At 36.3% G+C, this 13,531-nt stretch overlaps 1 protein-coding gene across 6 annotated transcripts in view; it reads left to right on the top strand.

Annotated features, from left to right (window-relative positions):
• Nucleotides 1–13,531, top strand: part of QKI (QKI, KH domain containing RNA binding) — a 160,857-nt gene that overhangs the window by 50,221 nt on the left and 97,105 nt on the right. For all 6 annotated transcript variants that reach the window (XM_044242560.1, XM_044242545.1, XM_044242536.1 and 3 more), the window contains exon 3: nt 9,959–10,075. In XM_044242560.1, coding sequence (XP_044098495.1) covers nt 9,959–10,075 — 117 coding nt within the window. The remainder of the gene's footprint in view (nt 1–9,958; nt 10,076–13,531) is intronic.

Genomic DNA, 13,531 nt, shown 5'->3' with positions numbered 1-13,531 from the left:
GTATAACTGACTAAGCCACCCAGGTGTCCCCGTTCTGGGATTTTAAAATAAAACCAGTTGTACTGCCCAAAATACCTTTGTCTCTTCTTTCCTCTTAACGTATTTGCATAAGATAAGCTCACTAATGTTGACTGCGTTAGAGTTGGTATATTTTTTGTTACTTCCTAAGAGAAAGAGTTCAACAAATACACATTTGTATGTGTGTTTCATGCCTACTATGTCATATAAGAAATACAGTATAAGGTTGTAAGGTGTCTTACACTGTAGAAGCACCAGAAACAGTATTTTAAAAGATTATCAATCTGTTATGCAAAATACAAAGCAAAGAGTACATGTTCTTTTAAAATTTATTTTTATAAAATTATAGGCAGAAATTGCTCTTTAATACCTCTTAGTGTTTCACTGAAATGCTTTTGGAAAGCCGTGTTTTATTAGTTACGTGTTTGACAGAAGATTTTATCTTTAATTGTAGATTTCTTAAAAGGTTAATGGAAAGATTTGCCATATTACTTTCTATTTTGTCATTGTGAAAAATCTGTCATTTCTATTTAAAATGAAGTGAGCAGCAACTAATAGCATTAGACATGATTGTTGTTAACCTCTTCTTCAGAAAATAACATGCCATTGTGCAGAAATAGAATTGGTGAGCCACAGAGAAGGTCTGTACTTAAACAGTGGGGTTAATGAATGTCTCTTCTTTCTTTCCCTTTTTTGGCCTTCAAAGTTGCAGTTAACTTGGGCTGTTTGAAATGATTTTCTTTGACTGTATTGTGACATTGTTTTAATTGAATGAAGCTGCAGAGCTAGCATGATAAATCAACACAGAATGAATTTTAATGCAAGGCAAATGATATTAACTTGGAAATTGGTTGCAGTAGACAAAGCAGCTGCTATGATAATTTTTTTTTTTTTTTATTCTTACAGCATTTTGAGAAGGATGACCTTGACAGTTTCAATTGTGTTAGAATCCCAGTGGTATGCACTTTAACACACTTGAGCTGTTTGTTGGTTTTTGGGCAGTAGAGATTGTTTCATTTTTTAGGTTAGGAAATTTTGGTTTGCAGTTTTAATACATTGGTTTTGACTGGTTTTAAAACATTTCCTATTTAGATAATAATTGTGAGGATTACTTAGTTGTGGTAGAAGACTATGTAATCATAACACTGTGGTACTGGCAGAAAAGGTTTAATAAGTGAAAGAATAGGATGTGTCAGAAAGAGTCTCCTAAGTGTATGTCACGAAGTTTATGCCAAGCAGTTTGACAAAGAACACAAATCAAAAATAATTATGTACCACTTATTGGAAGCACTAAGTTATCTCTGTTTATTAATGCATTTTTCTAGACATTCTTTTCCATTTGTATATCCAGTACATGAGTTGCCTTGGAAAAGGATCTGTATAGAGCACAATATTACTGAGGGAGAGAAGAGCTGACAAGGCCACTTATTTTAAGAAACAGTCAAGGTAACACATAGAGTAACAGCATTTTCACAGATTTCATGAGAGCAGGGAGAGTTTCTCCTCTTCCTCCACTTCTTCCTTTTTCTTCTTTTTTAAATCCCTGGCATCTCTTTTACTCAATCACATAGCAGACCTTGAATAAATGTTTTAGTGAGTTAAATTTAAAGATGTTGTACTAAAAAAAAAATAACTGAACTAAACAAAAAGAGGGAAGGTGAGATGTGCAGATTCTTGTCTCTCTTCATGCTGTTTTAAGGGGATGAGGGGCGTGAAGTTTTAAGGAATTTGTATGTATAAAAAGGTAGAGTTTGGGGGCGTGCCTGGGTGGCTCAGCCAGTTAAGTGTCTGCCTTCAGCTCAGGTCATGGGATCTAGCCCCTTTTCAGCCTCCCTGCGTAGCAAGGAGTCATCTTTTCTCTCTGCCCCTCCCCTGCTCATTCTCTCTCTCTTGTCTCTCTCTGTCTCTCTTTGTCACTCTCAAATAAGTCAGAAAAAGGTAGAGTAGTAAGTAGCAGGTAAGTAGGAATAGTCAGCATAGGGCCAGGCTTGCAGGTAGACTTTCTGTGGTATGTGCCTTATTTCTCTTCCTCACACTCTCATTCTGATGTATTTTTACCCCATATTGCCTGAAATTATGTTAGTTCTGGATCTCTTTAGGTTAAAAGGCAAGCAACATCTTTAAAAATGCCGTGGAGTTCTCTGTTCTAAGGGCTAGCAGGGTAATTCAGACCAGCTAGTAGATTCGGAGCTAGAAATTCAGAGCAGTTCCAGTAAAATAGGACACAAGACAAAGAAACATTTGCTTGAACTTACCAGAGCCCCAGGAAGATCGAGGGCAGATCATCAAGGATGTAAGTCTGGCTTTTAGAAACCTTTCACTGGGTATGTTTTCTAAATCTGGAGAGGACAGCGGAGAGGCTGAACTTTGGGGGACAGAAGTTGAAATTTGTAACCTATCTATATGGACTGTTCCCCATCTCCAGTCTTTGCTTGGGGGAGGGGTGTTAATGGGTATGAATTATGGGAGTAAAAGTGGACCAGAATTTCAGAGGTTCTCACAGATAGTGTGTGTCCGCATCTAATTGTTTTAAGAGGTGATCTTGGATTGTTAGTAATAGAACTTCCTGGGAAAAGCTGATGCATATCCTTTGTGGAAGAAGGTAAGGTCGTTTTGGGCCTTATATTATTTTTGTAAGCTGTGATAAGTACAGTGTCTGGCACCCAGTAGAAAATAACCCAAATCATAAGAAGATAGGATGACATCAGCAAAAATCTGAAGAAACAACAAAATAATAAAAATAAATCCACAGGGGCTCTAGGTATTAGAATTATCAGACTTAGATTTTATAAGAGCCATGCTTATTACGTAGAAGGATACAAAAGTTAAGTTAGAGAAATATGGCAGGGAAATGGGAACTGTAAAAGAAGAATTGAACTGGAAAAATTCCTTAACTGGAATGAACAGATTTGCCAGAAGATCGTAGAAGCATTGGAAGAGAGAAGTCATGAACTTGGAAGGTAGCTCAGAAGAAAATACTCCACGTGGAGAGGCAGAGGGATAGAAAAACTGTGAAAAATGAAAGTGAGAAAAGTCGAATGTATGTAGCCGGAGTTTTAGAAGAAGAGAGACTGGCACAGAAACAGAGTTTGAAAGGAGTGCGTCTGAGAACTTCAGTAGCAAACGCAGTCAAGTCAGAGGTTTGTGAAACTGAATTGTAAAACAAAAGTCATTCCTAGGCACGTCATAGTAAAACTTTTGAAAACTAACGTTGAAGAAATCGTAAAAGCAGTGAATGAGGGAAAAGATTACCTTTAGAGGAGCCATAGTCAGGACTCAGTAGCTCATTTTTCAGAAGTATGACGGAAGAAAACAGGAGACAAAGTAAAGGGTCTTTAAGGTGTTGAAAGAAAATAACTGTTCAAGTAGAATTCAGTACCCGTCAAGAGTAAGATAATTTCAGATGAGGAAAAAAATGAGAGACTACGTTACCAGGAGATGTTCACTAAAGGCAGTACTTAAAGGTGTTTTTTTAGGAAGGAGAAACATGATCTTCTTTGGAAAACTGAAAGTGAGAAAGTAATAAAGAGCAATGAAAATGGTAAATGTGTGGGTAAATAGAAAGGCACATTATTTGTACCGGATGATAATCTGTTGAGTTAAAAATGCATACAAAATTTAGAAAAACAATGGTATATAAACTGAATTAGAATAAATGGTGTTAAATAGTCTGAGGTCCTTGCATTATATGGGAAAAGGGTAAAAGTACAAAATAACATTAGTGTTGGACAATTCGGTGATGCATGTCTAGCATAAACATGTAAATTTCAGGCTAATAGGAAAAATAAAGGAAAAAGCATGCTCATTTCTGTCTGTGTCCCTGATACCCCCTCCCCACAAAGAAAAAAAAAAACAAAAAGGAACATAGAGGAGGATTGACCTGTAGAAAGCACTAGGCTCAGTGTTCCAGTTAAAATTCAAGGATTACAAGATTGGTGAAGAAACAGACTCATCGAGATGCTGTTTAAAGAAGTCCTGTTTAAAATACAAGGATAACAAAAGATCGAAAGTAATAGGTTCAAGAAAGATACACTTTGAAAAACAAAAAATTTTTGCCTATTTGAATATCTATAGTAAATAGCAGAAGGTATTTCTAGAGATAGAGGGCCATTTCGTAATAGTATTGGTAAAAGGCTGCAATAATTTAAAATTTGTATATATCAAATAACAGTGTATAATAAAAGCAAAATAGAACTACAAGGAGAAATAGACGTAATCATGGAAGAATTTGCATTTTTTTTGGAGCACCTATGGAATATTTAGAAAAATTGACCGTATGCTGTAGTGAAAATTCTGAACAAACAATGCATGCTTAATATTCCTGCACAGTATGTGTTCTGATTATAATGTAGAAGTTAGAAATCAATGACAGATGATTGGGAAATTCATGTTTGAAATGAGGAAAACATTTAAATATTAAATAACAATTATTTGATTTGAATGATAAGGGAAATACTACATTATCAAAACTTTGGGTTGCAGCTAAAGCCAGTTTAGAGGAATACTTAATGCTTTAAAAGTATATAAGGAAAGAATAAGGTGCAGTAAGCTAAGCATCCATTTCAGAAAGCTGAAAAAAAAGATACATTAAACCCAGTAGAAATAGAAGGAAGGAAATAATAAAGCTAAGAATAGAAATTATTAAAGACAAGAAACCACAAAAGGAAGAGAATCATTGTATCTGGTGGGTGTCATGGCATTATAATAACTGATGATGATTGGGTTACTTCATTCTCTAGTAGGTTAGTCTGAGCTGCTTTAAATGGGAATAATAGGGTTCTCAGAGAGTAAATGCTTCTAACATTGAGATTTAGGCTTTTCACACGAATGTCATTCTTCCTACTATGTTTTACTGGAAAAGCAAGTCACAGTGCTAGCCCAGACTGAAGGGTTGAAATGAGCTACAAGTTTACACTGCAGTGGCATAGAGATCTCTAGGGATGAAAGAATAACTGCCATTTTTAAAGTCACTCTACCCCTGTTAGCAAAAAACAAAAGTCATTCTTTGAAAAGACTGGAAGACTGATAAAGAACAAGGAAGACATAGATAACCAGTCAGGAATGAAACAGGGGACAGCACTTACAGATTCTGTAGATACTGAGAAGATGATTAGATCTAAGCCTACATCAACAAATTTGAAAGTTTAAACTAATATGGACGTATTTCTAGGTAAATACAGGTTACCAAAATTGACATATGAAAGGCTGGAAAAACTGAATTAAAGAACGGAATCCATAATTAAAAACCTTGCACAGAGAAAAACTCTAGGCCCAGGTTGTTTCACCACTGATTTCTATTCAATATTTGAGGAGGAAATAATGTGTCTTCTACAAAGCCCATCGGGAGAGTAGAAAAAGAGGGGATGTACCTCAGCACATTTTGAGGCCAGAATAACTTTGATGCCAAAACCGAAGAAGCATATTATGAGAAGGGGGGATTACAAGCCAATTCCATTTATGAATGTAAATTTTAAAAAATCATCAAAGTGCTAGCAAACAATTAACTTATGAAAAGGATGATGCATCAAGATTAACTTGAGTTTTAGGAATGTAAGGTTGTTTAACATTCGATAATTGTAATCTACTGCACTAACAGAATTAAAGAGAAATATTATGGTTGTCTCAATAGATGGTAAACAAATGTGATAAATTTAAATGTCCACTCATTGTTCAAAAAGAAAAAAAAGAAACCTTTAGCAAACTGAGAAATAGAAGGAAGTTTACTTGATCTGGTAAAGTTATACCTACAAAAAATCTACAGATTACTTTGAACTTTATGGTCAACTGTTGAAAACTTGGAACAAGTGAAGGATGATAGGCTCTTCTTTGACTTTGAACTTGAGATGTATTGGCTAGTGCCATATGGTTGGGAAGGAGAGAGGATATATGACAGTCATTATATGCAGGCGATAGGTTTATTTACCTAAAGAGTAAAAAAGTACCTGCAGAAACAGACTGCAGATTTTAAGGTTTAATACAGAACATTCAGTTACATGTTCATATACAAGAAATAAAAATGAATTAAAAAATATATATAATAGCAAAAATGAACCCCCAAATATCTAGGAATAAGTCTAACAAAAATGAGTAAAGTCACAATAAAAAAGCCCTATGTATATTCTTGATAGAAATTAAAGAAGACCCGACCAACTAAAGAAATTATACTGTGCTCTTGGTTTTGAAGCCTCTGTTGTAATATCTCAAATTAAAATTACCGCCAGTATTATTTCGGAAATTGGTTTTAAAATCTGTACAGAAACAAAAGGAATGAGTAGCTGAGACATTCTTGAGTCAGAGCAAGGTAGAATAACTTGGAATACTGCATATTAAGATTTATTATAAAGTTATAATAATTAACACAGTGTGATATTAAAGCAAGAGTAAGCAAATAGATTGATGTAATAAAATAGAGAATTCAGAAATAGACCCAAGTATATGTAGGTGTTATTTATGACAATGATGGCACCATAGAGTAATTGGAAAAGAATAGTCTTTTTTTCTTTTTTTTAAGATTTTATTTATTTATTTGACAGAGAGCACAAGTAGGCAGAGAGAGAGAGAGGAGGGAGCAGGCTCCCTGCTGAGCAGAGAGCCCAACATGGGGCTCAATCCCAGGACCCTGCTGAAGGCAGAGGCTTTAACCCACTGAGCCACCCAGGTGCCCTGGAAAAGAATAGTCTTTCCAATAAAATATGCTAGGACAATTGGGTGTCCATGTGAGAGAAAGAGAAAAAGCTGTACTATCACAGACATTAATTCGTGGTATACTGTGGACATAAATGTCAAAGAATAGTAATGCTTCTAAAAGTTAGATCTTGGGATGGGGAATGATCTCATTAACCATGAAGAGAAGACCGATAACTTGAGATACATTAAAATTAATTCAGTCTAATTAAATTCAGTTTGCAACACCATTAAAGAACTAGGAGGCAATGGATACCCAGGTGGCTCAGTCCGTAAAGCATCTGCCATCAGCTTGGGTCAAGTCTCTGGGTCCTGGGATTGGGCCCCCCGATCCACCTCTCTGCTCAGCAGGGAGTCTACTTCTCTCTCTCTCCCCCCCTCTGTGCACATACTCTCTTTCTCTCAAATAAATAAATATATAATCTTAAAGCAACAACAGCTAAAAACCAACAACCAGAAAGTTAGGAGGCAAGCCACAGGGTGGGAAAAGGTATTTGGTACGCATGAAACCACAAAGTAGAAACCAATTAAGAGGGATGCCTGGGTGGCTCAGTTGATAAAGTGTCTGCCTTCAACTTAGGTCATGATCCCAGGGTCCCAGGATCAAGTCATACACCAGGCTCGTTGCTCCACAGGGAGACTGCTATTCCCCTCTGCCTGGTGGTTCTCCTATTTGCTTGCTCTCTCTCTTTCTGACAAATAAACAAGTAAAATCTTTAAAAAAAAAATCAGTTAAGAAAACACAGTAGAAAAATAGAAACTTCACATGTGCTTCAAGAGAAGTATAGATCTGAGTAAGCATTAAACTTGAAAAAAATGATGAACTTCATTAGTAATCAGGAGAATGCTAATTCAGACATTAAGCGAGTGTGTCAGGACGGCTCAAGTTAAAAAACGTTGTTAAGAAGGGCTGGAGAAGAAATGGATCAAAACAAATTCTTACCCTCTTCTTTGGGGACCCTAAAATGCATACAGCCATTTTAGAAAATATTTCAGCATTATATACAAAGTAGTTCTTTTTGGACATTATCTTCTTTACCAGCAGTCTTTTACTAAGGTACGGTGCCTTGTCTTCTTTATTTTGTATTGTCTCTTTCTTGTTATCCTTCTTAAGTCTTTGGTGAAACTGCTTTGTCTATTTGTATTTAAGTTTGAAGCATGGAACATTTGAATTACGAACTTCCATATTCATGGACGGGGCTCCCCCACTGCAAGCTTCAGTTTGAGGTGAACTGCTGAACTGTCAGCTTTGAGAAGGTAGCCATGTGCTCTTGATGGAGACGAAGACTCAAGCCTGTTATCTGCAAGTCAGATCCCTGTTTGTTTCTTTTCTCTTCTTTTCAGCATAACAGTCTTCATTATTTTTTCACCACACCCAGTGCTCCATGCAATCCGTGCCCTCTATAATACCCACCACCTGGTACCGTTTCCACCTTTTCTTTCTGGTTTTCTACAGAACTCTGTGATTGAGTGTCAAGTTTTTCTGGGGTTCTCTAGGGCAAATTTGCTATGGACCATATCGCCTTACATGGACATACTAAGTTGGGTGGGTATTTGATTGAGGGCCTGAGGTTTCCTAAAGTGAATTTGTAGTGGACTTGGTAGGCTATTGATTATCCACTATATGTGCCAGACCATGTATTGAGCCTTTTATATGTATTATTCTGTATCTACACTCACTCCTCAGTACAACTCTGCCAGATAGTATCATCTCCATTGTATAATTGAGGCTTATTTGATGTGACTTTCAAATTCCTAATTATTATTCAGTATTAGAGCTTGGATATCAGTTGGGATCTGTGTGCTTTAAGAGGTTTTTTTTAAACATTTAATAATAGTTTAGTTCTTGAGTTTATTCACATTGGAGATGGAGAAAAGGGATTCTGGGTTGGAAGCACGTTCATTGTTAAAAATGGATGATGGCAGGGATTTGGGTTGATTAAAGAGGTGGATAAAGTACTATATGCCAAGGAATGGGGAAAGGATAAGGGGTTTTATTTGAATATAAAGGCAAATTTCAGAATTGGGGATCTTGTAGAGCTTGATCAGGTGTGTATAGGATCAGTCTATGAGGTTGGTGTGGACAGAGTTGTATCAAAATCCCCTGAGGAAAGGGTGCTTTCTCCCAGTTAGACTTGTGTATTATCCTTCTTTGATTTGTCTGTCACTTAAGAGATGTGGCAGTATTGGTGAGCAGTTTAGTGAGGGGAATATGAAAAGCTGTTGGGAATACAGAAGGTTGGAGAAGTGCCTTAGCTTCTGGAGCCCTTACAGCAGCGAATGCTGGCATGTTGCTTTTACGTGATGATATACTAATAGTAGGATCAAATGCAAGAAAAAGGTAGAAAGCTGTAGACATAGGAATCGGTACCTGCTTGAATAACTGAATTAAAAACCACCATGGCTTTTTTGTGGGATTGATGGTAAATACTCACTTTCGTGTCTTTTGTGCAGTTGACCTGTGAATGAGGGAACTTTACAGTATTCAGAGTCAGTTTGTGCTTCCCGTTGGCCTTTGTACTAGAAGTTTCTGTTGAGGGATGGCAGTTATTTATATATACAGTTACTCTTATCACTGTCCTACTCATGGAAAGAATTAAGGTTCCTTGCAAAACTAGTAGCGTAAGTTAAAGTTAGAAATGGAAAAAAAGGAAGAAAAATAAGGTACCGACATAAAATTGTATAAATAATATTATACTCTCAAGACTGAAATACTTAGTGGAATCCAAATTTGGCCATTGGTGTTATGGAAGCCAACGGAAAACTACTATTCCTTCTGAATAATTGCTTTAGAGAAAATATATTCTTGTTATGTAAATGAGACAGGAAGTTTTCCCAAGGATCTCTGTAAAAAATGGAAGAACTTATTTAACATAATGAACAATTTCTTGTATGCTGCTGACATTCCAGAGTTTTGTGGAAAGGATTTGTATTGGGAGGCGTCTAAGATTTTGTCACACTCTTTAATATAGTGGTTTATTCTGTTCAGATTACATGTTGTTGGCCAGTTCAGTATATACCTGTTTTATGTAGATACTGATGTTTGTAATTCATATTTTGTGTTAATACATATGAAACTTTGTGCTGAACAATGAGCTCTTATAATTATGTCCTCAAACTGGGCTACAAATTCATATGTTCTCTAAGATTATTAAAAAAACAGTTTACTTGACAAAGTAAAAATACATTTTAACATAATTTTAAGAGCTATAAATTCAAGCAAGTGAATAATTATAGTGACTTTTTTTTTTTCTAGTTTAATTTTGTTGGGAGAATCCTTGGACCTAGAGGACTTACTGCTAAACAGCTTGAAGCAGAAACAGGATGTAAAATCATGGTCCGAGGCAAAGGCTCCATGAGGGATAAAAAGAAGGTAAGTCCTTGAACATGGGAGGAAGTCTTGATGTGAATAACTTACTTATAATTTTGCATTCTAATAATAAAATATCCCGATCTTTTGTGCGTAAAGCACTATACATTACTTCATATCTGAAACTTTTGAACTTTTTTAAGGTGTTGTCATGATTTTTTCTTTTGATTATCAAGAGTTTTCATTTAGCCAACTAAGGTATCACCCAGTCCATCATGTTAACTTATTTTGGTATTTACAGTTGAGATGTTGCCAGTTTGGAAACTAGTCACACTATAACATTGTATACATAAAGGTATGTCATTAAAAGTTTTAAAAATGTAAAAGGGTTCTGTTGATGAAATTTTAAATGAAAGTAATCAAATGAATAGCTTTGGCTGTGTGTTGGATTACTGGGAGAGCTATTAAACAGAAAAAGAAAGCTCTAACTAGCCATATGATACTTATCTTGGATTTCACCAACATTTTGTGTTGATTGTGTATTTATTAGATATTTTACTTTATATTGTCCCTGTTTTCTCTTTTTAATTTCTCCTGCCACTTACTGCCCTGCTACTTTAATTAATGAATACCCAACTATCTACTTTAAATACTGTTTTTTAAAAAGATTTTGTTTATTTATTTGACAGAGAGAGAAAGAAAGATCACAAGTAGGCAGAGAGGCAGGCAGAGGGAGGATGGGGTGGGGGGTGGGGGGACAGGACCCCTGCTTAGCAGAGAGCCCAGGACCCTGGGATCATGACCTGAACCTAAAGCAGAGGCTAAACCCTCTGAGCCACCCAGGCACCCTTTAAATGCTATTTTTAGGAAGGTTTTATATGCCTGGTTTCCTGTTCTCTAGTGATACTGTTAGGCAGGATACTTTTTGAATGTGTATCTGTGTAAAATGGTGTTTGACTGATTTTTTTTTTAAGGTTATTTAAAAAAAAAATCCACGTATAAATGAAATCACATGGTATTTATCTTTGACTGATTTCACTTAGAGAAAATCCTCTAGGTCCATTTAACCCTGATACTAATGTAACACTGTATGAGAATTATACTTCAGTTTAAAAGAAGAAAACCTAGATTTGATTGCCAAATATAAAACGTACTGTCAGGGAGGGTATTATTTTTTAAAATACAATGCCTTGAGAAGGCTATCCAGTAATAAACCTGTGGTTAGCTTATGTCGGAGTGTGTGCATTGAATCACTTTGTGGAGTTTATGAACAAACACCAGGTCTTCAGAGGAGTCTGATTTTTCGGATGTGCTGCTTTTCTGACCTGCCACCTCATTGCATTATGTTCTCCGCCCACCTGACTGGATTGCAGTCATGTTCTCAGCTTGCAGACAAATAATGACTTCGTAGTTAAAACATTGGGTATGTGTGGGGAGGGGGTATCCCCAATAATAATGATGATCTTTAAATCTTTTTAAAATCTGTTCTTGTTAGCTGATTTTAAATATATTTTGAGGCAAGTATGTGAGTTCTCCTTCAGCAACTTTAAATATTGTATTTAAAACATTTATTATTAGAATCTTAAAATGCTTAAACATTTTCTGAATCAGCTAAGTGGCAGTCTTACATTGGCATGCAGTTTTGGTTCCCCTCTTTGCTCTTTCCCCTCTTTTAGTTGTATTTGCATTAAGCAATGCTAATTTAAGAGCCATAGAAAAATGAAATCGATAGTTGATGGACAAATAAATCTTAACCTTAAGATTAGTGTATCCGTCAGTTAAACAATTACTCTATAAATCCATGAAAAAACGTGTTTTCCCCTCTCCTCAGCCACTGTTAATTCTGTAGTAATGCCCCCCCCCTCCACTCACACACTCCTAGACACCAAGGATTAGAGCTTAGAATTTGTGTAGTAAGACATACATGAAATTTTTGTTTCTGTTTTTGATTGGGGTTGAAATTTTTATCCTGAAGAACATACTCTGCTGTCTTTGACAGAAGAACCAAATAGTTAAGATAGTGAGCTTTGTGACCACATTGTTTAGGTTTGAATCTTGGTTCTGTCACTTAGCAGCTTCGTGATGGACAAGTTACTTAATGTCCTGCTGTATAAAAATAGGAGTAGTAAAGGTGTTTGTGAGGATTAAATTAGAATAGTACTATGGATCATAGTAAGTGACCAATTAATGTTAATGATTATTCCTAATAAATTTTATCTTTAGGGGCTCTTGGGTGGTTCAGTTGGTTAAGCAACTGCCTTCGGCTCAGGTCATGATTCCGGAGTCCCAGGATTGAGTCCAGCATCGGGCTCCCAGCTCCGCCGGGAGTTGCTTCTGCTTCTCCCTCTGACCTTCTCTCCTCTCATGCTCTCTCTTACTTGCTCTCTCTGTCAAATAAATAAATGAAATTGTTAAAAAAAAATTTATCTTTACACTGTCATGGTAGTGCCCCTTATTCACAGGTGGGGGGTCTGTTCTTAGACCTTCAGTGGAAGCCTGAAAATGCAGATAGTACCGAACCCTGTATATACTATGCATTTTCCTGCACAAGTTTAATTTATAAATGAGGCACAGTAAGAGATAACAGCAATAATTAGTAATAGAACAATATATGGTAATAAGTTATGAGACTGTGGTCTCTCTCTCTCTGATGATATCTTTGAGATTGTACTCACCCTTATGAAAATATCAGAGGGTAAAAGGCCTACATGATCAGATGACGTGAGATGAATGATACTGTGATAGTAGGCTGCTGTTGACTTGATGAGTTGGGAGGAGGATCATCTGCTTCCTGACTTGGGATGACCATGGGTAACTAAAATTGCAGAAAGCAAAGCTGCAGATAAGGGCGGACGACTGGAATTGGATAGTTGGTGCCTTTTTTTTTTTTTTTTTAAAGATTTTATTTGACAGAGAGAGATCACAAGTAGGCAGAGAGGCAGAAAGAGGAGGAAGCAAGCCCCCTGCTGAGCAGAGAGCCCCATGCGGGGTTCGATCCCAGGACCCTGAGATCATGACCTGAGCGGGAGGCAGAGGCTTGAACCCACTGAGCCACCCAGGCGCTCCTGCTTAGTGCATTTTATGTTTAAACTCTTAGGTTGCATCAAGGCTGGGGGGACTGCTACTGTTTTTTTAAGTTTTGGAAAGGAGAATACTTCGTTCTTTTGTGACCTTTGAATATCCCATATTCTATTGCTTTTCTGTTTTTCTCTGATGGTTGGTGCATCTAGATTCTGTCTTGTCCACTTTGTTCTTAACCAAAATTAGAAACAGTTTACACTTCTTTTTATGTTTAATTTACACTGTTGGCTATCAAAATAAAACTTACAGAGTATACTTAATGCAAGAGTTAACAATAAAATAAGACACCAAAAAAATTTGGCCACAGATTATATTTTTAGTTTTATTAAAATGCTACAGATGAACATAATTTAGGCATATCAAATTAGTTCGAATGACTACCATTTTTTTGATATTATGGTATATGGAGTCTTTGAAGAATTTATGCACATATTTTTA

The sequence above is a fragment of the Neovison vison genome, chromosome 1 (assembly GCF_020171115.1).
Source record: "Neovison vison isolate M4711 chromosome 1, ASM_NN_V1, whole genome shotgun sequence".
NCBI lineage: Eukaryota > Metazoa > Chordata > Mammalia > Carnivora > Mustelidae > Neogale > Neogale vison.
Note: the sequence above shows the minus strand (reverse complement) of the source record. Positions and strands in the feature narration are given on the sequence as shown.